This window comes from Physella acuta, unplaced genomic scaffold (assembly GCF_028476545.2).
Source record: "Physella acuta isolate Inbredline_101_S28 unplaced genomic scaffold, ASM2847654v3 ptg000078l, whole genome shotgun sequence".
NCBI classification, from domain to species: Eukaryota; Metazoa; Mollusca; class Gastropoda; family Physidae; genus Physella; species Physella acuta.
The window spans coordinates 776,865-801,791 of record NW_026731598.1 but is presented as its reverse complement, the minus strand read 5'-3'; the positions used below and the strand labels follow the sequence as shown (position 1 = coordinate 801,791).

At 34.0% G+C, this 24,927-nt stretch overlaps 1 protein-coding gene across 1 annotated transcript; it reads right to left on the bottom strand.

The window, feature by feature from the left end:
• Positions 1-842: 842 nt before the first annotated feature.
• Positions 843-24,582, bottom strand: LOC131954444 (ATP-dependent translocase ABCB1-like). Its single transcript, XM_059318119.1, has 28 exons — positions 24,451-24,582; positions 18,704-18,876; positions 15,609-15,832; positions 15,197-15,303; positions 14,552-14,723; positions 13,887-14,058; positions 13,607-13,731; positions 12,189-12,363; positions 11,918-12,031; positions 11,635-11,745; positions 11,379-11,504; positions 10,872-11,075; positions 10,286-10,456; positions 9,752-9,913; positions 9,548-9,566; positions 9,292-9,401; positions 9,126-9,143; positions 8,120-8,269; positions 7,915-8,016; positions 7,179-7,256; positions 6,729-6,812; positions 6,262-6,465; positions 5,796-6,037; positions 4,997-5,156; positions 4,205-4,402; positions 2,395-2,601; positions 1,562-1,708; positions 843-1,139 (listed from the first exon to the last, which is right to left on the bottom strand). The coding sequence occupies exons 1-28, from the start codon at positions 24,491-24,493 to the stop codon at positions 942-944; spliced, it is 3,996 nt and encodes a 1,331-aa protein (XP_059174102.1). The 5' UTR covers positions 24,494-24,582; the 3' UTR covers positions 843-941.
• Positions 24,583-24,927: the final 345 nt, after the last annotated feature.

The window sequence follows — 24,927 nt, the reverse complement described above, 5'->3', positions numbered from 1 at the left end:
CCTGTTTATAAACCAAATCAGTGCCTCATTGAGTTCTTGACCAGCTTATAATACAAGCCCTGTTTATAAACCACATCAGTGCCTCATTGAGTTCTTGACCAGCTTATAATACAAGCCCTGTTTATAAACCACATTAGTGCCTCATTGAACTCTTGACCAGCTTATAATACAAGCCCTGTTTATAAACCAAATTAGTGCCTCATTGAGTTCTTGACCAGCTTATAATACAAGCCCTGTTTATAAACCACATTAGTGCCTTATTGAACTCTTGACCAGCTTATAATACAAGCCCTGTTTATAAACCAAATCAGTGCCTCGTTGAGCTCTTGACCAGCTTATAATACAAGCCCTGTTTATAAACCAAATCAGTGCCTCATTGAGCTCTTGACCAGCTTATAATACAAGCCCTGTTTATAAACCAAATCAGTGCCTCATTGAGCTCTTGACCAGCTTTACAAGCCCTGTTTATAAACCAAATCAGTGCCTCATTGAGCTCTTGACCAGCTTATAATACAAGCCCTGTTTATAAACCAAATCAGTGCCTCATTGAGCTCTTGACTAGCTTATAATACAAGCCCTGTTTATAAACCACATCAGTGCCTCAATGAGCTCTTGACCAGCTTATAATACAAGCCCTGTTTATAAACCACATCAGTGCCTCATTGAGCTCTTGACCAGCTTATAATACAAGCCCTGTTTATAAACCACATCAGTGCCTCATTGAGCTCTTGACTAGCTTATAATACAAGCCCTGTTTATAAACCAAATCAGTGCTACATTGAGCTCTTGACCAGCTTATAATACAAGCCCTTTTTATAAACCAAATCAGTGCCTCATTGAGCTCTTGACCAGTTTATAATACAAGCCCTGTTTATAAACCACATCAGTGCCTCATTGAGCTCTTGACCAGCTTATAATACAAGCCCTGTTTATAAACCAAATCAGTGCCTCATTGAGCTCTTGACCAGCTTATAATACAAGCCCTGTTTGTTCAACAGCTCCGTGTGTGTGCCAGACTCGGCAATCTTCCCATGGCTGACCACACAAATCTTGTCAGCATTCTTGATGGTGGACAGCCTGTGAGCTATGACCACACACGTCCTGCCCTCCCTTGCTTTATCTAATGCTTCTTGGACAATCTGCAGTACAAGAAAATAGAAGCACCATTACAAACTACAGAGCTATGTTAAGATAAATACATTCAGCAATAGGTGTTGAAATAGAGGCCTTATTTAGAACAGCTAACTCTCTATAAGGACAATCGGCCACACTTGGGTAAATTTCATGTTTACATTTAATTCCATTATATTTGATTTTAAATGACAAACATTGATTTTTTAAATCATTAACATTGAAATAAAATGCAACTCCGCTTAAAATTCTATACTTTTTAAAAAATACAATGTTTATGTATATTATAGCACTTTAAATTTTTTTAAATATATGGGTTAGGAGCAGTGAAAACTGCCTTCAACAAAAAACTATTTTAAAATTTTGATTTTTTAAAACGAAATGCCTTCAACAAATAAAAAAAAAAAAAAAAAACATTAAAAAACCTGACCTTTTCACTTTCTGTGTCTAATGCTGATGTAGCTTCATCCAAAAGAAGAATCTTGGGATGACGAACCAGTGCTCTAGCTATAGCCACTCTCTGTTTCTGACCACCACTGAGTTGTGTCCCCTTGGAGCCAACATTTGTATCATAGCCCTGGGTAGAAGAATTTGGAGAACATTCTATCAATAGGATCTGGTGCTAAATATATACCAACATATGGCAGCACTAAAGGGGTGTACGATGACTAATGATCTAGTGCTAAATGTATACCAACATATGGCAGCACTAAAGGGGTGTACGATGACTAATGATCTACAGAGTTTGTTCCAGGCATCTCTTCGGAGGGGCTCTGCCCCCCCCCCCCGAACGAAATGGAATTTATATAGAAAACATATACTATAACCAGTGTCCGCCCTCCCCACCCCCCGCAAATGTCAAGTGCACTCCAGAGAAAAAAGTCTGAAAGAAACACTGATGATCTAGTGCTCAAATTATACTAACATCTTCAAATGTGGAAATACTAACAGATGATAATTGTCCCAAACCCCAACACCTAACTTGCTGACAAAGTTAAATTTCCTTTTTTTAAGATGGTCTGTACATAAACAAATTACAATACCATGCCTGTTATTTCACAGAAGTAATAAACTCATAATTTGGAAATGTTCTTAGAACAAGAAATTGGTGTTGTGTTCTTAGGTAGATGGGTTGGCATTTTGCTAGTCTCAAGGTCTGGTGTTTTGTTACTGGCATTTTGTTACAGTCTCAAGATCTGGCATTTTGCCGCAGGTCTAAATGGGCCTTCTGTTTTAAAACAATTGTATAACCAAACCACTCACCTCAGGTAAGTTTGAAATAAAGTCATGAATGTTCGCACCACGAGCAGCTTTGATGATTTCATCCATTGAGACTTCACGCGAGTTGTCTCCGTAGGTGATGTTCTCAGCTATACTCCGGTCAAACAAAATGGGCTCCTGGGATACTATCCCAATCTGGGCCCTCAACCACTGAAGATTCAGTGCCTTTATTTCACTGTTGTCAAGGAGCTATATGCAATTTTAAAATATTAGCTTTTAGAGTTTACTAGTGCATTTACCTATGAGAGTAATTCTTAACAAAATCACAACACTAACAAACACAGGACTTTTCAATTAGAGCCAGTTTAAACAATCAACAATCTTCCACATCATAAAACCTCTCAATGAGCTAAACAAACTCACCACACTTCCACATCATAGAACCTCTCAATGAGCTAAACAAACTCACCACACTTCCACATCATAGAACCTCTCAAAGAGCTAAACAAACTTACCAACTTCCACATCATAGAACCTCTCAATGAGCTAAATAAACTCACCACACTTCCACTCTCCACATCATAGAATCTCTCAATGAGCTAAACAAACTCACCACACTTCCACATCATAGAACCTCTCAATGAGCTAAACAAACTCACCACACTTCCACTTTATAGAACCTCTCAATGAGCTAAATAAACTCACCACACTTCCACTCTCCACATCATAGAACCTCTCAATGAGCTAAACAAACTCACCACACTTCTACATCATAGAACCTCTCAATGAGCTAAATAAACTAACCACACATCCACATCATAGAACCTCTCAATGAGCTAAACAAACTCACCACACTTCCACTCTCCACATCATAGAACCTCTCAATGAGCTAAATAAACTCACCACACTTCCACTCTCCACATCATAGAACCTCTCAATGAGCTAAACAAACTCACCACACTTCTACATCATAGAACCTCTCAATGAGCTAAATAAACTAACCACACATCCACATCATAGAACCTCTCAATGAGCTAAACAAACTCACCACACTTCCACTCTCCACATCATAGAACCTCTCAATGAGCTAAACAAACTCACCACACTTCCACTCTCCGCATCATAGAACCTCTCAATGAGCTAAACAAACTCACCAACTTCCACATCATAGAACCTCTCAATGAGCTAAACAAACTCACCACACTTCCACTCTCCACATCATAGAACCTCTCAATGAGCTAAATAAACTCACCACACTTCCACTCTCCACATCATAGAACCTCTCAATGAGCTAAACAAACTCACCACACTTCTACATCATAGAACCTCTCAATGAGCTAAATAAACTAACCACACATCCACATCATAGAACCTCTCAATGAGCTAAACAAACTCACCACACTTCCACTCTCCACATCATAGAACCTCTCAATGAGCTAAATAAACTCACCACACTTCCACTCTCCACATCATAGAACCTCTCAATGAGCTAAACAAACTCACCACACTTCTACATCATAGAACCTCTCAATGAGCTAAATAAACTAACCACACATCCACATCATAGAACCTCTCAATGAGCTAAACAAACTCACCACACTTCCACTCTCCACATCATAGAACCTCTCAATGAGCTAAACAAACTCACCACACTTCCACTCTCCGCATCATAGAACCTCTCAATGAGCTAAACAAACTCACCAACTTCCACATCATAGAACCTCTCAATGAGCTAAACAAACTCACCACACTTCCACTCTCCACATCATAGAACCTCTCAATGAGCTAAATAAACTCACCATACTTCCACTCTCCACATCATAGAACCTCTCAATGAGCTAAACAAACTCACCACACTTCCACTCTCTACATCATAGAACCTCTCAATGAGCTGGACTGAGGTACTTTTACCACAGCCACTGCTGCCCACCAGCGCTAGGGTTTGACCAGGGGAAACAGAAAACGTCAGCCCTTGGGCAACTTGAACAGTGGGGCGTGTTGGATATCGGAAGGTCACATTTTCAAACTTTATTTCTGCCTTGTAACTTTCCTATACACAGATTTCAAAGTGTTAGAATCATTTTCAAATAGAAAATAAATGCTATACATCACAATAATGCAAGCGATCACTCTACTATAAGCGATCAAAAACGTGATTTTCTTACAGTTTCTAATACTGTTGACTCTCTACAAGCTCCCTGATAAAAGTCAATAGTATTATCTAATCAATAGTAATATAACTTTTACTTCGGCGCCCCACGTTTTTGATCGCTTATAGTAGAGTGATCGCTTGCATTATTGTGATGTATAGCATTTATTTTCTACTTTTTAGTTCAATCAGAAAACGTGGGTTTTTTAAAACTTTTTTAATGATTATTATTTTAAAAATTTACAACCCATGGTCATCTATTTTGCTCAACATTAGTTCATTTTAAGGAACAGTCTTCAAATTATTTTTATAATTAAGTATAATAATATTATTATAATTATAATAAGTCATTAAGAAGTCATTATAACTAAGTTTAAGTTCTAAAAAATTTAAGTCCAATTATATGTTAAATAACTTTTTAATTTGTTAAAATATTTTTAAAAGTTTCTAAATGTCCCACTTTGATACAGATAACAAAAATACAAGCCAACTTACAGGCAACTTCTGTCCATCAGTGGATGTGTAATCAAGAGTGGGCTTAGAGTCCAGTAAATATATGATGTGTTTAGCAGCATTCTGAGCCTTGCCAACATCTGGGGCAAAAGCAGTTGCATTCCCCATGCCCATGGCTCCAAACACAATAGCACCAAAAACCCTAGCCAGATATTAAGCCAAAATTAAATTAACTGGCAATATCATACTGGTGTTAATGTATAAATTTATGTATTCACAATAATCCTACAAGAAATAAACTGTTTTGCCTCCAAGCCATTTGGATTTAAAGTAAATTTAATTGCAATGTAATGGGTAAAGCACATTCTGTAGTTTAGAAGTTTTAATGCAGATTAGCTCTAAAGCATCTTCAGATCAAACCTGTTCATATCTACTCATGATTGGCATTTTTAATTTACCAAAGGTAAAACTAAACTAAACAAGGGAATTCACTTTTTCCAAAATTGGCAAACTGGATGGTCAACTAAATGGGGTTAGGGACAAAAACAATGGTGAAATCTTGACTTTTGTGTACAATTTTCTCATTCAAAATTTTGGCAATGCTATTGATTAAACATTTTTTTAAAAAATATATAGGGATGGTTAAGGGTAGGTAATCAAATAATATACCGGTCTTAAAAATATAACTTAAGTACTTTTTCCACTGAGCCCTTCATATAAACTTATATTTTTTTAAAAAGAGAACACCGCATATATTGGCATTAGCAGATAAATAATGATAGAAAACTTAATCCCCAAAATCGATATTAAAAAAAAATCTATAAAAATCACGTTTGCTTACAAAAAGACATCTTCAAAATCCATTTCTTTCTCTTCAATAAGATAAGCACCCAAAACAAAAGCCGCAGCGTAGGCAAAGTAGATGATGGCCTGAGAGAAGGCGTAGGTTAATCCCACAAGATGAGCTCTCTTCAGTGCTTCATTGTACGGTGGCTCCACCTTCTCCATATACTGCTTGAAGAACAGTTCTTCCTTGGACAAGGATGCAACTGTACGAATATTTTCAATACTCTCCACAGCAACCTTTAAAATTGAAATTTGTATTAGACATGAAATATTGAAATGTAACATTGTAATGTGGACTACATTGCTCAACAAACATTATGTAGAAAAAAATCATAATTAGGCACACATGTCGAACAAAATAATTAGACAAAATATAATAATGTAAGCAACATAATTCAGCAAATGACCTACTCATACAAACAATCTAAAGCGTCTCACTAGAAAACCCCATAACGTTTTACCTTGCCAGCTCCTTCCAAAGCTTTTTTATTCTTGCCAGCTTGCCCAGCCAAAAGTTTGACCTGCATCATCCCACCCAGAGCAATAAATGGCATGAAGGCCAGAATAAGTAGGGTCAGCTGCCAGCCGTACACAAAGGAGATTATGATAGCCACACCCATGTTGGAAAAGGCCATAAGGGCCGTGCCCAGTCTGATACCTGTTACCTACAGTAGGGAAAACATGACAGATATGACATTGTAGACATGACAATTGACAAGTGAAGGTTGACATGAATAATGACACTGAAGATGGCATGACAAATAACACTGAAGCTAACATGTTGTCATGACAAATGACAAAACAGATGACACTGAAGATGACATATGACAAAACAGATGACAAGACACAAAAGAGAACATAACAAATGACACTGAAGATCACACTACAAATGACATTGAAGATGACATAATAACAGATGATTCCCTACCCCCTGGACAAGTGAAGCATCAGTAGCTAGTCTTGTAGTGAGTGCCCCCACACTGTTCTTATGATCATCATACCAGCCTATGTCCTGTAATACAACATACACTTAGTAATGTAACTTTAGATGGCTCCAATTGTATTAGATAATACCAGCCTATGTCCTGTAATACAACATACACTTAATGTAACTTTAGATGGCTCCAATTGTATTAGATAATACCAGCCTATGTCCTGTAACACAAAATACACTTTCAAATAACTTAAGGCATAAAAGTAAAAGATGGCTCCAATAGTATTAGATAATACCAGCCTATGTCTGACAACGCAACAGGACTTGTTAAAAACTTTAAAATTATCTTTGACATGTGACTATAAAATCTGGACAATTGAGAAAATAAACAATTGAGCCATGAAAAGTCGGACATATATTTTTTTGTAAAAATGTTGAAGTTACCTGTCTCAACATGGATCTGAAGGTTAGATTACGTAGCCTCATAGTGAGTGCTTCACCTGAGCGGCCAAACATGTAGCCCTACAAGTGAAATCAAATTTCTAGTCTTAGAATTTACATCTTATTAATATTACATACATTTCATTACATTATTATTTAAATTTACATCTTATAAATATTACATACATTTCATTACATTATTATTTAAATTTACATCTTATAAATATTACATACATTTCATTACATTATTATTTAAATTTACATCTTATTAATATTACATACATTTCATTACATTATTATTTAAATTTACATCTTATAAATATTACATACATTTCATTACATTATTATTTAAATTTACATCTTATTAATATTACATACATTTCATTACATTATTATTTAAATTTACATCTTATAAATATTACATACATTTCATTACATTATTATTTAAATTTACATCTTATTAATATTACATACATTTCATTACATTATAATCATTATTTAAATTTTAAAAATATTACATACATTTCATTACATTGTAATCATTATTATAATCATTATTTAAATTTACATCTTCTAAAACACTAGTCTTTTTGAGCAATTAGTTCATCAATAAAGGAGAGTTTTTGTCCCTTTCTATCGAGCTTACAACAACAAGAACAAATTACCTGTAAAAAAAGTGTAACAAATTACCTGTAAAAAAGTGTAACAAATTACTTGTAAAAAAAGTGTAACAAATTACCTGTAAAAACATTGTAACAAAGCTTATGAGGCCAAGGCCAAACAAGAGCAAACTGTAATCGCGGATGTCATCTTCTTGTTCATCTTTGGGTTTGGAAAACACCTGGAGACCAAATAAAATAACATGGGTCAGTGCCATCTGTTCCATTCAGTGTGGGGGTGGCTACATATTTTCTAAACTTAATTGTTTATATTAAATGACTTACAGCAATGATTTTGCTAAAAATAACAGCAAATGCTGGCTGAACTCCACCATTGACAATACTTCCAAAACATCCAAGAATAATAAAGTACCACTCTGGTGAATTTAGGGCCATCAGTCTTGTGAATGGGGCGTTTGTTAACTTTTCTTCTTCCTGTCAACAAGCCAACAGTTGAAGGGTTAAAATAAGAAGTATGAAAGAGGCATTTGTTAGCCATTCTTATTCCAGTCAAGATGACATTTATAGGGTTAAAATAAGAAAGTATACATAATATAGAAACCAATACACTATTCCTGTCAACAATCAAACTTGTTAGGGTTAAAAATGATACATATTACATAACCCAATACACCATCAAACACAGGTTTCTATAGACACCAAGATAAAATATAAAATGACTTAAGTCATATTCCCCTTACAGTCCAAGGGGCAGATGAAGTAGAGTTCATGTTTCTTGATTTCTAATGTGAGTCAAGTACACATTAGAGCTGGGTGGACTCAGGGACATCCTGCAGTCTTGAGTCTAGAACAAGATCTGAACTCCAGACCTTAGGTTAAGCAGTCAAGTGCTCTACTACCCAGCCATGTCATCCCTGACTAAATTAAGTCTTTTAATCAAAGAAATTCTTCCTATAATATAGTGAGCTTAAGGCTTTTATATTGTGCACTTGTGTTTTTCTAGATTGTTTAAATAAATGGTAAAATTATTTAAAGTGAAATCAATTCTTAAGATACAACAAAAATTGAATTTTAAAATAAAAACATGCAACAAAATAAAACTATGTTAGTATGTGCGCAATAAAATAACTTTTCAAGTTGTAGTTTTTTCCAAGGAAGTATTTATGTTAAAAAATAATAGGCATTTTAAATGTTCATCCCCCTTCCACAATAGAGTATTAATTGTGTTTAAAAAATTAAATTGTAATAATTTAAAAGCAATTACTTCAAACAAAACATTGTAATTATTTAATAGAGCAATTAGGAAATACAATCATGCAATAATTCATACCTCTTTATATTCAAAATCCTTTTATTTTTGCAACAATTGAAGAGAAATAATAACATACAAAGCTTGATACATTTATTTCAAATATTTTTAAGATCAGGTAAATAAAATGTTTTTTTTACTAATTTAATTAAAAGGAAAAATAATTCTAAAAAATAAGAGCTATTACCTCATCAGCTTTAGGATCAACACGAGAAGCCTGCCTCATAAGATCCTTTTGTCCTGCTGAAGATGGTTTGTGCTTGACTTCGCTAAGATCAATGGCGTTTTCTTCTTGTTCTTTTAGATTTAAAAACATTGTTAAAAACTATGTTAAGCCTAATTTAAGATAAAAAAAAATATATTTTGTATACGTTCTGCCTATTTTAAGATAGAAAAACAAACATTACAAATAACAATAGTAAAAATAAAGTAGTAAACAATACCTTCTGCCTCTTTCTGACTCTGTAAATGCAAAATAAAATTGTAACAATCATTTAACTATTTCTAAGTATACTGTATCAGTTATTTTTAAATTTTTATAAATTACTTATGCTTTTAAAAAATGCAACCATTTTAGTATTTCTAACATGACTTTACCATCAGGATAATAAATGATTGATTTATAAATTTGTGAATTCTAAACATACCTGATTAGTAACAAGTTGATGATAAATCCCATTGATGGCCATCAGTTCATCATGTGTGCCTTTTTCTGCTACAACTCCTTTGTTAAAGCCAACAATAATGTCTGCATTTTTAATAGTTGAAAGGCGATGTGCAATCACAAGAGTTGTTCTTCCTTGTCTTGCCTGAACAAAAACATTCAATTTATTTTAATATAATTTAAGTTCAAATTAATTGTAATGCGTTCCATAAGGTAAAATCTAAGTCCAATTTATATAACTTTAATTGTACAGTAGTTTCAAATTTGAATATTGTTTTAAATTAGCACATATAATAAAAACTTTTTAGCATAAAAACCTAAAATTAAAAAATGTTTGAAAATAGATTATATAAATTAAGAATGAGTTCAATAATTAGTCAAACTAAACTTTAGAAAACTGAAAAAGTGACTAACAAGTGACTGTAGTGTTGATTAAAAAAATTTCAAGTAATATTATATTACTTTTTCTTTCAATAGATACAGTGCTATTTAATCCATTTAAAAAATGTCCCCCAACCTTATCGAGGGCATCCTGCACTATTGATTCACTCTCTGTGTCAAGGGCTGAAGTGGCTTCATCAAGTAACAGAATCTTTGGATCTCTGACCAGTGCTCGAGCTATGGCTATTCTCTGTTTCTGGCCACCACTAAGCTGAGCTCCTCTCTCACCAACCAGCGTTTCAAATTTCTGGGGAGGAGGAAAAATAACATCAAACCTTAAACAGACAGGCAAGAATTTTTCCTTTTTTCTTAAAGAAATTTAATGCTTGTTCAAATCTAAACAAAAGGAACATAATTTTTTTTCAAGCATATATAAAAAATTATCAAACTAAGTAACATGCTATAAACTGATTATAAAACAACAAAATCAGACAGTGCTATAGAGTAGATACAATAGATTCAATTTTTTTTATCACTTGTCCAGACCAGTGTCAGATTGAAGTTTACAAGCACTCTGTCTACACTCCATACCAATGGTGACTCAATTTACATTCAAAATCTAAAGATGTTTATCACATCAAAACTCCTAAAGACAAAAAAAAAAGCAACAACAAAAAAGAACCCCAGACTCTAAGTTAGCATCACAGGGCATGGCTACTTACATCAGGTAATTTCATAATAAAGTCGTAAGCATTAGCATTTTTGGTGGCTTGAATGATCTGATCTTCAGTCACATCATCTCTACCATAGCGAATATTTTCCTTAATTGTTGTAGCAAACAGCACTGGCTCCTGGCTAACAAGCCCAATATTGCTACGCAGCCATTTGATGTTCAGCTCTTTAATATTTGTTCCATCTAGTTGTACCTAATTATCACAAGAAAAAACCACTAGAGTATTGTATGTTACTATGTTAAACTATCTTGAATATTCAATGTCTCAATATTTTTGTGTTAGTTCTTAAGTAGCAGCAAATATTAAGATTCTTGAAAAGTGTAGATCAGAATATATGGGTTTTATGTAGGTTTCTTTTTTAAACACATGTATTGGACAAATTTTTAAAAAGCCTACAACATAACATATTTTATATTTACAAAAATATTTTTTTAAAGTTTTGCTAATCATGTATTAGACCCATTAATGAGGTTTAATAATTAAATCTATGCTTACCTCTCCATCATGAGGATCATAAAATCTTAACAAGAGCTGAACTGTTGTACTTTTACCACAACCACTGGAGCCCACTAAAGCAACAGTCTGGCCAGGTTTAGCCTCCAAATTCAAGCCATTCAAAATCTGGACAATAAATTAAAGCATTTTACTAAATTAAGTAAATATTTAATCTGAGGCAAAATTTAAAAAACAACCTGGATATAAAACACTAAAGATTCAAAGGCATTTAAAACAATTTTAATATCAACTTTACCTTGACACTTGGACGAGATGGGTAGCTGAAATGAATATTCTTAAAATTGATAGTACCATGCACATTTGGGAGAGTCTTGCCTTCTTTTGAACTACTATCAATGGCAGATTTCTGTTAGAAAAGTTTAATAAAACAAATTACATTGGAAAATATTGGTAAAGCTGGAAGTCCATTAAAAAAAATATGAGTTGGGATTTGCCCAGAAAATAATTTGAAAGATGATGAAGGCGGCCCAACTTACCAAGTCAATAATTTGAAAGATGATGTAGGCGGCCCAACTTACCAAGTCAATAATTTGAAAGATGATGTAGGCGGCGCCACGTGCTGTAGCTAGAGACTGTAAACTGGGAGCAGCATTACCCAATGAAAACGCCCCAATTAGGACAGAAAAGAAGACCTGAAAAGAATTCAAAGTTAAATCTAGCTGCAGGTTTTAGTCCAGGAATGAACAATTTCTATATTTATTATGCTTTAGAGCATTCTTAGATTACAGTTAAGTTTATAAACCCAAGTATACCTCAACATCAATATTCTATGGCTTATAAAAAACTTACTACAATCATTTTCCCAACAGTGTAGTGGTCGTCTTCTCTGACCAGTTTTCCACCATACCAAAAGCCTAAAGCATAACAGCCAAAAATAACAAGCCAAATAAATCCCATTGAAATTCCATTGGTCAGTCCTTTTTTGATACCAAATTCATGAGCATCTTTTAGGTTGACAGTGTATCTGTTCAAACAAAGATCATATCAGTAATATCAGTAAGGATGGGAAAAAGAAACTCTGTAAATTTAAAATAAAGCAACCAAGTAACAATACTCAATGAATAATGTTCAGTAAAAAATGTTTTAAAATCTTTATTAACCAACAAAAGGTCTGAATACTAAGAAAACTGACTATAATAATGATTAAACCATTTAAAAAATGAATTTTTCACATAGAATATTAAAGTGAATACTACCAAACAGGCATTAAAAAAATGGATTCCTTGTCAACAAAAAAATGTATAAGAAGCTATAGAAAATACACATACATTGTTTTTAAACCCTCAAATGTATTGGCTTTATTATGAATTTCACAAGTAATGCTAGCAAGACATAATATTTCATACATTGTGAAGATATCATTTAATTACAAAACATAAGACATTGACTTGATTAACATTTTAATTGAAGGTATTTATTTTTTGAAAGACGAGCCCATCCCACAACTATTCTGCAATGACAATCTGGGTATAATTTAAATATGTTAGCTCACACAATCAAATCAATTAAAACTTATAAATTACTGTACTTTTATAAGTTGGATTAATTTTAAGTCATATTTTATCAATACCAACATGTTTATTAACAAAAACAGTAGACATTCTTAAACAAACTTAACCAAATTCCAATTCATTCATGCAAGAAGTATGAGACATCCTGGATAGATTATTAATTCAAGGCCAACATTTAATAAGCCTAATTGGGCTTCATGCATTTTAAAGCTGAGGGAAGTGGTTTTCAACACATTTAATAATTTAACTTGATCAGCATCAAACAGGAGTTTAAATTAGGGTTGTAACAGGCCTTTTATATATCTCTATATCATGAAAAAAATGTCTTTTACCTGTGCACGTAACCTGATAAAAATGATGAGCATTCTATTTTAACTGGTAAAAACTATATCAAAATGATGGGCATTCTAATTTAACTGGTAGAAAGCTATATCAACTATCATCTAGCTTGTAACTGATACACAAATAAGGGAGTTAATTCAAAGGAAAACAATCTATAACAATTTAAATGATCATTTGCAACAAAACAAATTTGAGCAACTTGTATTATTGCACTAAAGCAATATGTGTAGCAAACACACAACAAACAAATTGCAGCAACTTGCATCAATAGACTACAGCATTTTGTATAACTCACACAACCAACAAATTCAGTGAACTGGCAGATAACATACTTCTATTGCAGAACTTCCTTACCTCTTAGCCTCTTTCTCCTGGCCACCAAAAGCTACAACAGTCCTGATAGCCCCAAAAACTTCCTCCGCTATAGCACCAGCTTTAGCATAAGACTCTAACTCTTTTGATGTCATTGAAGATGCCAACTAAGAGTAGCAATTTATTAAAACAATTTTTAATTAGACCGAAGTATTTTAAAACAATTTTTTTCATATATATTCCAAATAGGCCTACCTGCATGACTTAACAATTGAACCTGACCTTGTATCAGCCATATAATTTTAACGTTTTGTCAACTAACCTTGCTGAAAAGTCCAGCTGCACCAACCAACAATGGACTGACTGCCAGAATCACAAGAGTTAACTTCCAACCATTGGCAAAGCCAATGGCAAAACCAGCAATAAAAGCTGCAAACCACTGCATGAAGGTGCCCATTTTATCTCCTATTCCGTCTTGGATTTTCGCCACATCACTGAAAATAGAAATTCAGATTCCATACTATTACTCTGTAAATCTAGTGCTTAATTGTGGAATATTTGGTGTTTTCTTTTAGGCTACATGGTGTTTAGTTTTAGGATATGTGGTGTTTAAACTTTCCTTTTTGACATATGACATATATGTGGCATATGAAGCAGAGTTAATCTGTTTCTGTGACATCAGCATATGAAGGAATATGAGCACTATTCCCAGCCACCTACCGGTAACATGCATCTGGTATACATCAGGGCTGGGTGGACTCAGATACGTTATCTAGACTTGAACCCAGATTCAAAATCAAGACTTTACGGTTAGCAGTCTTATGCTCTACCATTTGACTATGCCATCCCATGTTTTAGGCTATATGGTGTTTCTTAAAATATGTGGTGGTTTAGCTTTGGCATGTCAACTCATCTTGTGTAAACTTTTTTGTAAAGTCAAGTCACAATCCTAAGCTAGTCTTAACATTTGTGTTAATTTCAACTCACTCCGCCAATCTTGTGTTGAGTTCAGCAGCTTCATGTGTATCAAACCAACCAATGTCTTGTCTCATGACATTCTTGAGAAATTCCTGCCGGATGCGATGTGCCTGACGCTCAGCCGCAGTCATCCACAACGCCACTTGTAGATAGGAGGCAATGAGTACACCTGCTCCAATAACTGTAAGCAAATGGATTGAGTTTAGAACCATACTCTTCTATACACTAGTTTAACCACGCTTTTTTTAATAACAAGAACTAGTTTGGTTTAGAAAAAAGTTTATGTGATTGAATAAAAAACATTTAGACATCTATTGGTTGTGTTATGGTAGTACCCTTTTGAACCTTTTGGTTCGTGGGGCTGGTGAAGTAAACTTCACCTGTTTTAGTCACAGTGGCGAATGAAGGGATAGTGTAATTAGCACTATGCTCAACTACATTTACTTTCTCTGAGTCAGGTACCCATCAGAACTGGGTGAACGTCCTACTGACTCAAGAATTTTGGGTTAGCAGTCAAGCACTCTATGGTTCTACTATACCATCCCATTTATGTAATGCACACATCATCAGATTCAAGAGTTACACATAATAGAGTTAAGACATACATTCTTAGATGTTATCTTTGATGATATTGTAAGCACAATGTCTACTTACTGCAATAGTAGATGGCGTATTCCTGCATGTCATCGACAATGTCTTCTAAAAGAATGTCACAGTCTTTGCTGTTGTTGTAGTATTTTTTAATATCATCACAGTTATTCCTTCAACACAAACATTAGATTAGTGTAAATATTTGATTAACAATGTAAATTAAAAAACATTAGATTAGTGTAATTATTTGACTAAAAATGTTAATAAAATTTTAAAAATAACATTTGAACCCTTAAACACAAAGATAGATTAGTGTAAATATTTGATTAAAAATATAAAGTACAATTTCATATTTGACATACTTCTAGGGGAAACATAAAAAGCCAATAATTTTTAAAAAATGTAAACAAACAATATAAACAATAATAAACTGCTATATCTGATATATATTATATATTGTTTAATATGAACTTACTGTAAAAGAGATGGGTTTTTTATCACTTGGGATTCATTGAGTCCTTTATATTGTACATATTCTTTTAATTCCTTGACCAGCAACTCAATGTTTTCTGTGTCTACAAACGTGTCAATCATTTCCCCAAAGACAATAATCATGACAGGGAGAGCAGCACCTGCAACTGCGGCAGCTATTGTTCCAATCACCATCATCAACTTGTCTACTGAATCTGAAAACCTGAACTGTAAACAGAAAGTACAGGAAAAAGATTCATGTCAAAAATTTACAAAATAACAAAACAGCACAAGAAAGTATTGGTAAAAGATTCATGTCAAAGATGTTATGAAAATAACAACAACACAGAAAGTATAGGTAAAGGATTAATGTCAAAGGTGTTATGAAAACAACAACACAGAAAGTATAGGTAAAAAATTAATGTAAAAGATGTTATGAAAATACCAACAACACAGAAAGCATTGGTAAAAGATTAATGTCAAAGATGTTATGAAAATAACAACAAACCAGCAGAGGCGTACTACGGGGGGCGGGGAGGGCGGCTGCCCCGGGCGCAGCCCCTAGGGGCGCCAAAAGGGGTAGAAAAAAAAATTAAAAGCTCATTTTAAGCAGCAGTTTTTAATTATAAACAGTTAAAGTAAGAAATTTAACGATTAAGAGCTTTTGCATACGGATTTAACTATTTTCTACCTTGATTGTGTAACTTTAAAACGTATAACCTTAAGAAACAGTGACCGGAAAAAAATCGCTTTCCAGGTTTCCTAGATGTGGGGGGGGGGGGGGGGGGAGAGCGCTTTTTCGAAAACTAAAATAGTAAAATAGCAAAAATTCACACCGGGTTAAGGAATAAATAACTGATATCACTTAGAAAAGAAATTAAGAAACCCATAGTACTAAAGCGTATTTACGATTGTGTAACATAATAAACCGGGAGTGATCTCCCCTAAACTTTCTCGAATATTCTTATATAACTTGGAATATAGACATGATTTTTAATTAATTTAACTTTTAAAAATATAATAGAATCTCATAGAAAAAAGAATTGCGCACCAAGCGAACACAAAAAAAATGTGCATAATCGTGCGCAATATTATTAGTACTTTATAATTTTACATGCGTTTTTTGAGAAATCGGAAATAGCGTAAATTAGTACTTCCGGTCAACGGAAATTACCCAAAATTTGACAGAAGGTAGAGAATTAGATCTTTTACTTAAATGTTAAATTTCATTTATCTATCTGAAATAGTACTCAAGTTATAGGCTTTTGAAAAATTTAAAGTAGAAAAAGTACCACTTCCGGTTATCGGAAATCGCTCAAAAGTTTATACGGATCTACGATTTTGATAAAATACTTATATATGAGATTTCAGCAACCTAGCTGTAACGGTACTCAAGTAATCGTGTTTACACACACACACACACACACACACAGACAGACACACAGACATACGGACAAGATTGCAAAATTATGTTTTTCCGTATCAGTGAGATGTAAAACGTCGAGATTTGTAAAAATCTCGATTTTTTTTTTTGCACGATTACAAGACTTTCTCTATACTTCGTATATACGAGAAAGTAAAAAAAAATTAGTAGGTGACGTTTACAATTCGCTCTACCATTTTTGTCAAAGATGGTGGGTGGGGGGGGGGGGGGGGAGGGGCGCTTTTTCAGCAACAAAAACCGCAGGATTTGTACTGGATCGGTGAGTAGATAACTCTTTTAACACATAGAAAAGAAAACGCTTATTAACACTTAATGTACGATTTCACTACCCAGTTTTGCTCTGAAATAATGCGACTAGTTCTTTGTAAGATTCTTACGATTCTCTCAACTTCAACGTGAGAGATCAGATACTTTTACTTCATTGCATTACATCTTACCTGGATCACTGCATTAAAGAGAAATAAATATCACGAATTATTGTATCACTATCCGATCAGTAAAATAGCAGACTGGTGGGTGGTGGAAAGCGACACTCTTTGCCAAAATTTTAAGTGAGAATAAAATTAGTATTTTGTACTGAACAGACCATTTTTTATTGCTTTTTTCTAACACTTTACTCAACTTAATTGATAATTTAAAATTGTAATATGGGCCTACTATTATCGAAATTGTTCCAAAGACATGACCAAAAGTAGACCAAATAAGCTTGCACCTTCTACAAAGTACACTCTAAAGCAGTGGTTCCTATCTTTTAACTAACAGTTTCATATGCGCAATCACCGAACCCTTCTTAATAGTTGTATCGTCCACACTGACAAAATCTGATCGTGAATCATATGGGTCAGGCGTGTGTCTTGACCTCCGCAGAAGCCCTGAGACTGACTTACCGAGCCTCTTGGGTTCGATGCAACCCACTGTTCTAAACTCTTTTGATTTTCTTCTTATTAGTTTCGGTTTCCTAAGGAAGCACAGCCTCCTCCTTCTCTATTTCAAACGATTTCCTTCAGGACTTATTTGGTATTGTTCTCTTCTCCTTTCCCCGTGGACCTCACACAAGCACCTGCATAGTGATGTTATTTTTTGTCTTTCTCTTATTGTGTCCTAACCACACCTTTTCATTCTCCACTGTCTTTAACCTAGCTCCGAGCCATACAGTAAAATATACATTATATTTAGCTATAGATCATGATTGAATTTTTACTTTCTCGTATATACGAAGTATAGAGAAAGTCTTGTAATCATGCAAAAGGAGCGACAATCATACAGCGTAATTATTAATTTTTTTTCCTGACTGTCGTACACACATACACATATGTATATATATATATATATATATATATATATATATATATATATATATATATATATATATATATATATGTGTGTGGGGGGGGGGAGGCGCCAAACTGAAAGTTCACCCCGGGCGCCGGGAGGGGTCGCTACGCCTCTGCAACACAGAAAGTATAGGTAAAAGATTAATGTCAAAGATGTTATGAAAATAACAACACAGAAAGTATAGGTAAAAGATCAATGTGAAAGATTCTATGAAAAAAATTAAAACAACACAAGAAAGTATGGGTAAAAGATTAATGTCAAAAATTTACGAAAAACAACACACACGCTAAATTTACTTATCAACAGATAACGAAACTTACCACATCTAAAGGCCCAACCATAGGAATAGTTTCCTTTTTCTTCTTTTTTTCATCCTCATCTGTGGCCTTATTTTCTTTCCCATTAGGTACATCAGAGAGATTTCCATTGGTATAATTTGTTATATGATCTTTTCCATTTTGATAATCTGGAGGCACTGTAACATTGTGATATTCTGGAATGTAAAATATTTATAAACACATGTTTAATTATAAGCCTAAATCTATAAGACTGTAAGTTGATAACGAATAAAATTAGATCTAGGGTTAACATAAAAAATGTTACAAATTAGTAGAAAAGTTTTCAATCCAATAAACATACTGTTTTCAATTTTTTTTACATGTAGTCTATATATATAGTATATAGGCCTTGAGCTATATAGTTAAATATAGTAGTATCCAGTCACTAGTGGCAATATAGTATAGGCCTATTTGTCTATTTTATTTATGGTGCAAGCAAATCTAGTAAGTAGAGTACCCTACAGATTTAAGATTAAACATAACTGGCCTGAATCTAGATCTGAGTACATTTGATCTAGGGTCTAGAGGCGACTTAGACCACATGCCTCGTACTAGATCTAGATCTACTTACTTAGTTTGTAGATTAGTACTTAAGTTTTTAGACATCTAGCTAGATCTAATACTGACTAATACCAGTGGTGTAGCTACCATAAAGCTAGCGTAAGCAAGGCATAGGGGCCCAAGGCACTTAGGGGACGTTTTTCCTCTAAAAAATAAAACTTTTACATTGGGATTTTAATATTTGTTTTATATAAATAATTTTAAGAAGAAAATGAAAATACAGTTTCTTTTCTATTGTAGAAATAATTAAAAGTTCCAAAAAGCCCCCCCCCCCCCAGTCCTTTATTACTTTACAATAAGTAGTAGGATTCAGTAGGGGGGGGGGGGGGGGTTGAACAGGGCCCATGCCTAATAATCAGAGATTCTTCCAGACATCTCGGGGGGGGGGGGGGGGCTCACTTTGTATGTTTGTATGTCGACCTACAGACTTAATAGTAACTATGCTTATCTATAGTCTGTTAATAATACAGTTGGATGTAGCATTTTTTCTTTATATTTAGCAGATTCACATCATGGTGTCACCTCAACCTTGTAATAATTGTCAATTTGTACTTAAAAGCCTATTTAGCTTTAAATAATCATTAATGGAAATGGCAAAAAGGGCATTTTTCTTCTGTATATTTTGCAATTTTTTGCCTTGCTGTCACCCCCCAAAATGGTGTCACCAGGTCAGGGGCGGAACGCCATTTAGGGGCCCAGAGCCGACCATAATAAAAAAATTAATAGTTAAAAAAAAGTAAATTTTCTTGCATTTTTGACTTGATGGTTGTTTTTTTTTAAAAATTACAGTAGCTGCGGTTGGATTATCTTTATTCTATAGACACCACCCCACGCTCTTGTATCTTCTTTTTCCCTTTGTTTTAAACAACTGTGAAAGCCGAGTCTTTCTCCTACAATTAAACTTATCAAAGATAAGCAAATGTTCAAACCACTTCCCTGACTTATTTCCCTTATTTTTAAAATAGTCAAATAGGGGTGATCATAAGTTCCTTTTAATAGATTCGTATTAAACAAATTAAAAAAGCAAATATCTTCCCTTAATTATTACTTTTTATAAGTAATTTTTAAATAATAACATTGTATAAAAAGGAAGTGTATTAAATCTATAATATTTAAAAAATTATTAATATAAATACAAAAAAAACATAAAATAAACCTAACTTGAGATACCATTACTTATAACAAAGCTTTCATGTTTTATATTATTTTGACTGACTAAAGGTTTAGAGGGCTTCTGTCAACAATTAATTAAAACTGATTTTCCCACAAAACAGACTAATGCACTTATACACATGACAAAATGTTGAAATTTCATTAAATTGATGTTTTTCAAATCCCGAACAGGCCAGCAATGAGTATCCTATGTTCGTATTTTGTGCTTATATATATATATATATATATATATATATATATATATATATATATATATATATATATATAAGAGGGCCTAAAAAACTTTTTTGCGGGGTGGCCCTTGTTTTGTAGTTCCGCCACTGCACCAGGTGCGGTCCGCACCCCCGCCCCGCCCTAGCTACGCCTCTGGGTGTAACACTACGTTTACACGTGTTTACATCATCCCCAACAATTTAGCATTTTCGGTAGGGTGTTACTATTCTTTTATTATTTTAGCTGGATACAACATAGTTTTGACAGTAAAATTTACAAGGTTTTGTCATGGTGTCGCGCCTAAGTGTTGTCACCTCTTCCCCAGCATTATGATGCTACTGTAAAAACATCAACTGTAAGCCTGTAACATTTTACAAAACTACTTAATAATATAGTGCAAAATACATCAGGATCACTGATCATTTTTGCAAAGGGGCCCGAAAATCCTAGCTACGCCACTGACTAATACTAATCATACTAATGTAATTAATAATAATAATACCAATTATTATAAATCCTAATTTATAAATCCCCACGTTCGCACATCTCTCTCTCTCTCTCTTTCTCTGTCCGCAAAAAATTTTCGCCGGACATCACGTCAGAATCGGCAGCGATATATCGAGAACTTTTTACGGACTTTTGTTGAAAAAAATATGTTAGATGTTTTAAATGTATAACCACAAAATTATTTAAAGAAGAAAAATAAAAAATAAAGGCGTATTCGAATGTAGAGAAACAGTATTATTCATGCAACCGGAAAAGCATTAATATATGTGAAAAAGAACGCATAAAACTGTGACGTCGCTATTGCTTATACATTAACTAATGACGTCATCTGCCGTGTTTAGAATGAAAAGAAATGAACTATTTCATTCAAATTTGATTTAGATCTACGTACACTATGAAATGTATACAATACAATTTTTCCGGCCTAAACTCATAAAATTTATTTTATGTATTTGGATTCTAGATCTAGAGATTCTAGATCTAGACTAAATCTAAATCTAAATCTACGCAATAACTAGATCTAGACGTAGACGCTAAGATCTAGATTTAGACTAACTTCTCTAAAATCAATACCAAAAATAAATTTCTATATTAGGACTAAACTATTTCAAGACTTATTTATTTAATACAAAATCTTTGTTTGGAACTGGCTAATTTGGGATAAAAAAATTAATTTGAAAGAATAGGCATATTCGCGTAAGTTAAGATTTTAAAATACGTGTTTCATTTTCCGTATTTCATCAGGTGCCTAAAAAAAATTAATTTGAAAGAATAGGCATATTCGCGTAAGTTAAGATTTTAAAATACGTGTTTCATTTTCCGTATTTCATCAGGTGCCTAAATAGCGGATATGTTAGTGTACTTTTAACAACGCAGGTGGTGCGGGTTCGAGACACACCAAGTCAACTTGGTTAATGTATTTTTTTTAATATACTCGGGCTAAACTTAAAAAAAAATTCTATTAGGAATCTAGATCTAGATTGTCGGGTGTCCGATAGGGCACTTCCCGGCGCCGCAGGCGCTTCAAATTTGGCAGGATCTTGCCTTGGGGCGACAGAACACGGGGGCCGGTTGGCCGAAAAGTCTACGATGAGGGGGTCAAAACTGACCTCGACTGACCGGTACCTTATATGAGCTATAAATCGAAAAAAATGTCCACGGAGGAACCTCTTCATAACTCTTGAGGTCGTAGACCGACCCTCGGGCGAATTAATTAAGCATTCAAATTCTCAATGTTTTCGAAAGCCTAAGCGAAGCTGGGCAGCATGCCTAGTAAAACTATAATGGGCCACGTTCGCACATCTCTCTCTCTCTCTCTCTCTCTGTCCGCAAAAAATTTTCGCCGGACATCACGTCAGAAACGGCAGCAATATATGGAAAACTTTATACGGACTTTTGTTGAAAATAATATGTTAGATGTTTTAAATGTATAACCACAATTTTATTTAAAGAAGAAAAATATAAAATAAAGGCGTATTCGAATGTAGAGAAACAGTATTATTTATGCAACCGGAAAAGCATTAATAGATGTGTAAAAGAACGCATAAAACCGTGACGACACTATTGCTTACTAATGACGTCATCTGCCGTGTTTAGAATAAAAAAGAAATGAACTATTTCATTCAAATTTGATTTAGATCTACGTAGGCTACACTATGAAATGTATACAATACAATTTTTCCGGCCTAAACTCATAACATTTATTTATACAAAATCTTTGTTTGGAACTGGCTAATTTGGGATAAAAAAATTAATTTGAAAGCATAGGCATATTCGCGTAAGTTAAGATTTTAAAATACGTCTTTCATTCTCTGTATTTTATAATGTGCCTAAATAGCGGAGATGTTAGTGTACTATAAACCACGCAGGTGGTGCGAGTTCGAGATCCACCAAGTCAACTTGGTTAATGTATTTTTTTTTATTTTGCTCGGACTAAACTTAAAAAAAAAAATTCAATTAGGATTCTAGATCTAGATCTAGATTGTCGGGTGTCCGATAAGGCACTTCCCGGCGCCGCAGGCGCTTCAAATTTGGCAGGATCTTGCCTTGGGGCGACAGAACACGGGGGCCGGTTGGCCGAAAAGTCTACGATGATGGGGTCAAAACTGACCTCGACTGACCGGTACCTTATATGAGCTATAAATCGAAAAAAAATGTCCACGGAGGAACCTCTTCATAACTCTTGAGGTCGTAGACCGACCCTCGGGCGAATTAATTAAGCATTCAAATTCTCAATGTTTTCGAAAGCCTAAGCGAAGCTGGGCAGCATGCCTAGTTATAAATAAAATTCTAGATTCTCGACCTAGATCTAGCCAGACGTTATCTAAACTATGATAATGAAGTAATAGATCTATATATCTGTAATTCCTTCTAAAAGCGTCCACATTATAATTGTATTTGTGTAGACTAGTGTAGAGAATGTCTGTTTAAAAACACGCATCCTCTTGAAGTTTACACACTGGCCCATCTTTTTTTACTCCGCTAGATAGGCCAAAATCTTTAATTAATTAAAATAAAAAATACACAGTTATTAGCCTAATAATTTTACACTTTTTTTACAAGCTTTTATTTAACTCACTTCCTCTGTCGTCAGTCTGTCGACAGTCTGTCTAGATTGAAACGCAGGAGTGAAAATTCGGACAGTTCTACTTGACCGACACGATTCACAGTTGGCACGTGGGTCAAGACATGAAGACAATGCAATCTGAAACTAAATTTGACTTAATTGGATGCCTAATTGATTTTTTATGAATTAATTAAAATTTGGACCGACTTAGTAGGCATGTCTAGCCAACCACACCACACGCGTCATCAATAGCTGCGCCATCACGACCACGTAATGGCTGCGTTCAAAAACCATTGCGCGCCTACTGAACGTGATGTTCAGTAGGCGCGCAATGGTTTTTAGTCATGTAACTCTATTATAGATAAAACATGTAAAGTACTGAAAAAAAATTCATAAAAAACGTTTTAATAACAAGCTTTTATGTAATGATGCACTAAAAAGTAGAAAATAAATTATAGACTACTATTTAAATAACTATAAAGAAAAGCGTGGGTGTCTTCCTTAACATTAGTAAAGGTCAAAGGTATCCAATAGATACTAAAGTGACCCACGCTTTTCTTTATAGTTATTTAAATAGTAGTCTATAATTTATTTTCTACTTTTTAGTGCATCATTACATAAAAGCTTGTTATTAAAACGTTTTTTATGAATTTTTTTTTATTAGATCTAGACTAGATCTACATTAACAAAACATAACTAAAATGATTACCGTTATCCGTCGATTTTGGTGAATAATTTCGAAGTTCAGCCATATTGTACAATCACCAAAGCCGAACCGTACGCTCCACGATTAAAAACACAACTGAAATTCTGCTACGCTTTGCCTCACCCAGATCCGATCTTTTTATTCGCGGCAGTTACATATACTGAACCGGCAGGTACCCACCCGCGTGCTGGCCTCAGTGGCGTGCAGAGGGGGGGGGGGCGGATGGGGCCCCGGGCATCCACATCAAGGGGGCATCCACCAACGGGGTAAAAAAATTGTTTTATATATATGTGTATATGTATATATATATATATATATATATATATATATATATATATATATATATATATATATATATATATATATATATATATATAATTATATAATATATATTCTATTTTTTTATTTTTAGGAAAATTTAAAGACTTCTTAGGTTTGTCTACCTAGGCAGAATTATCAATTTGCCGAATTCACCGAAAT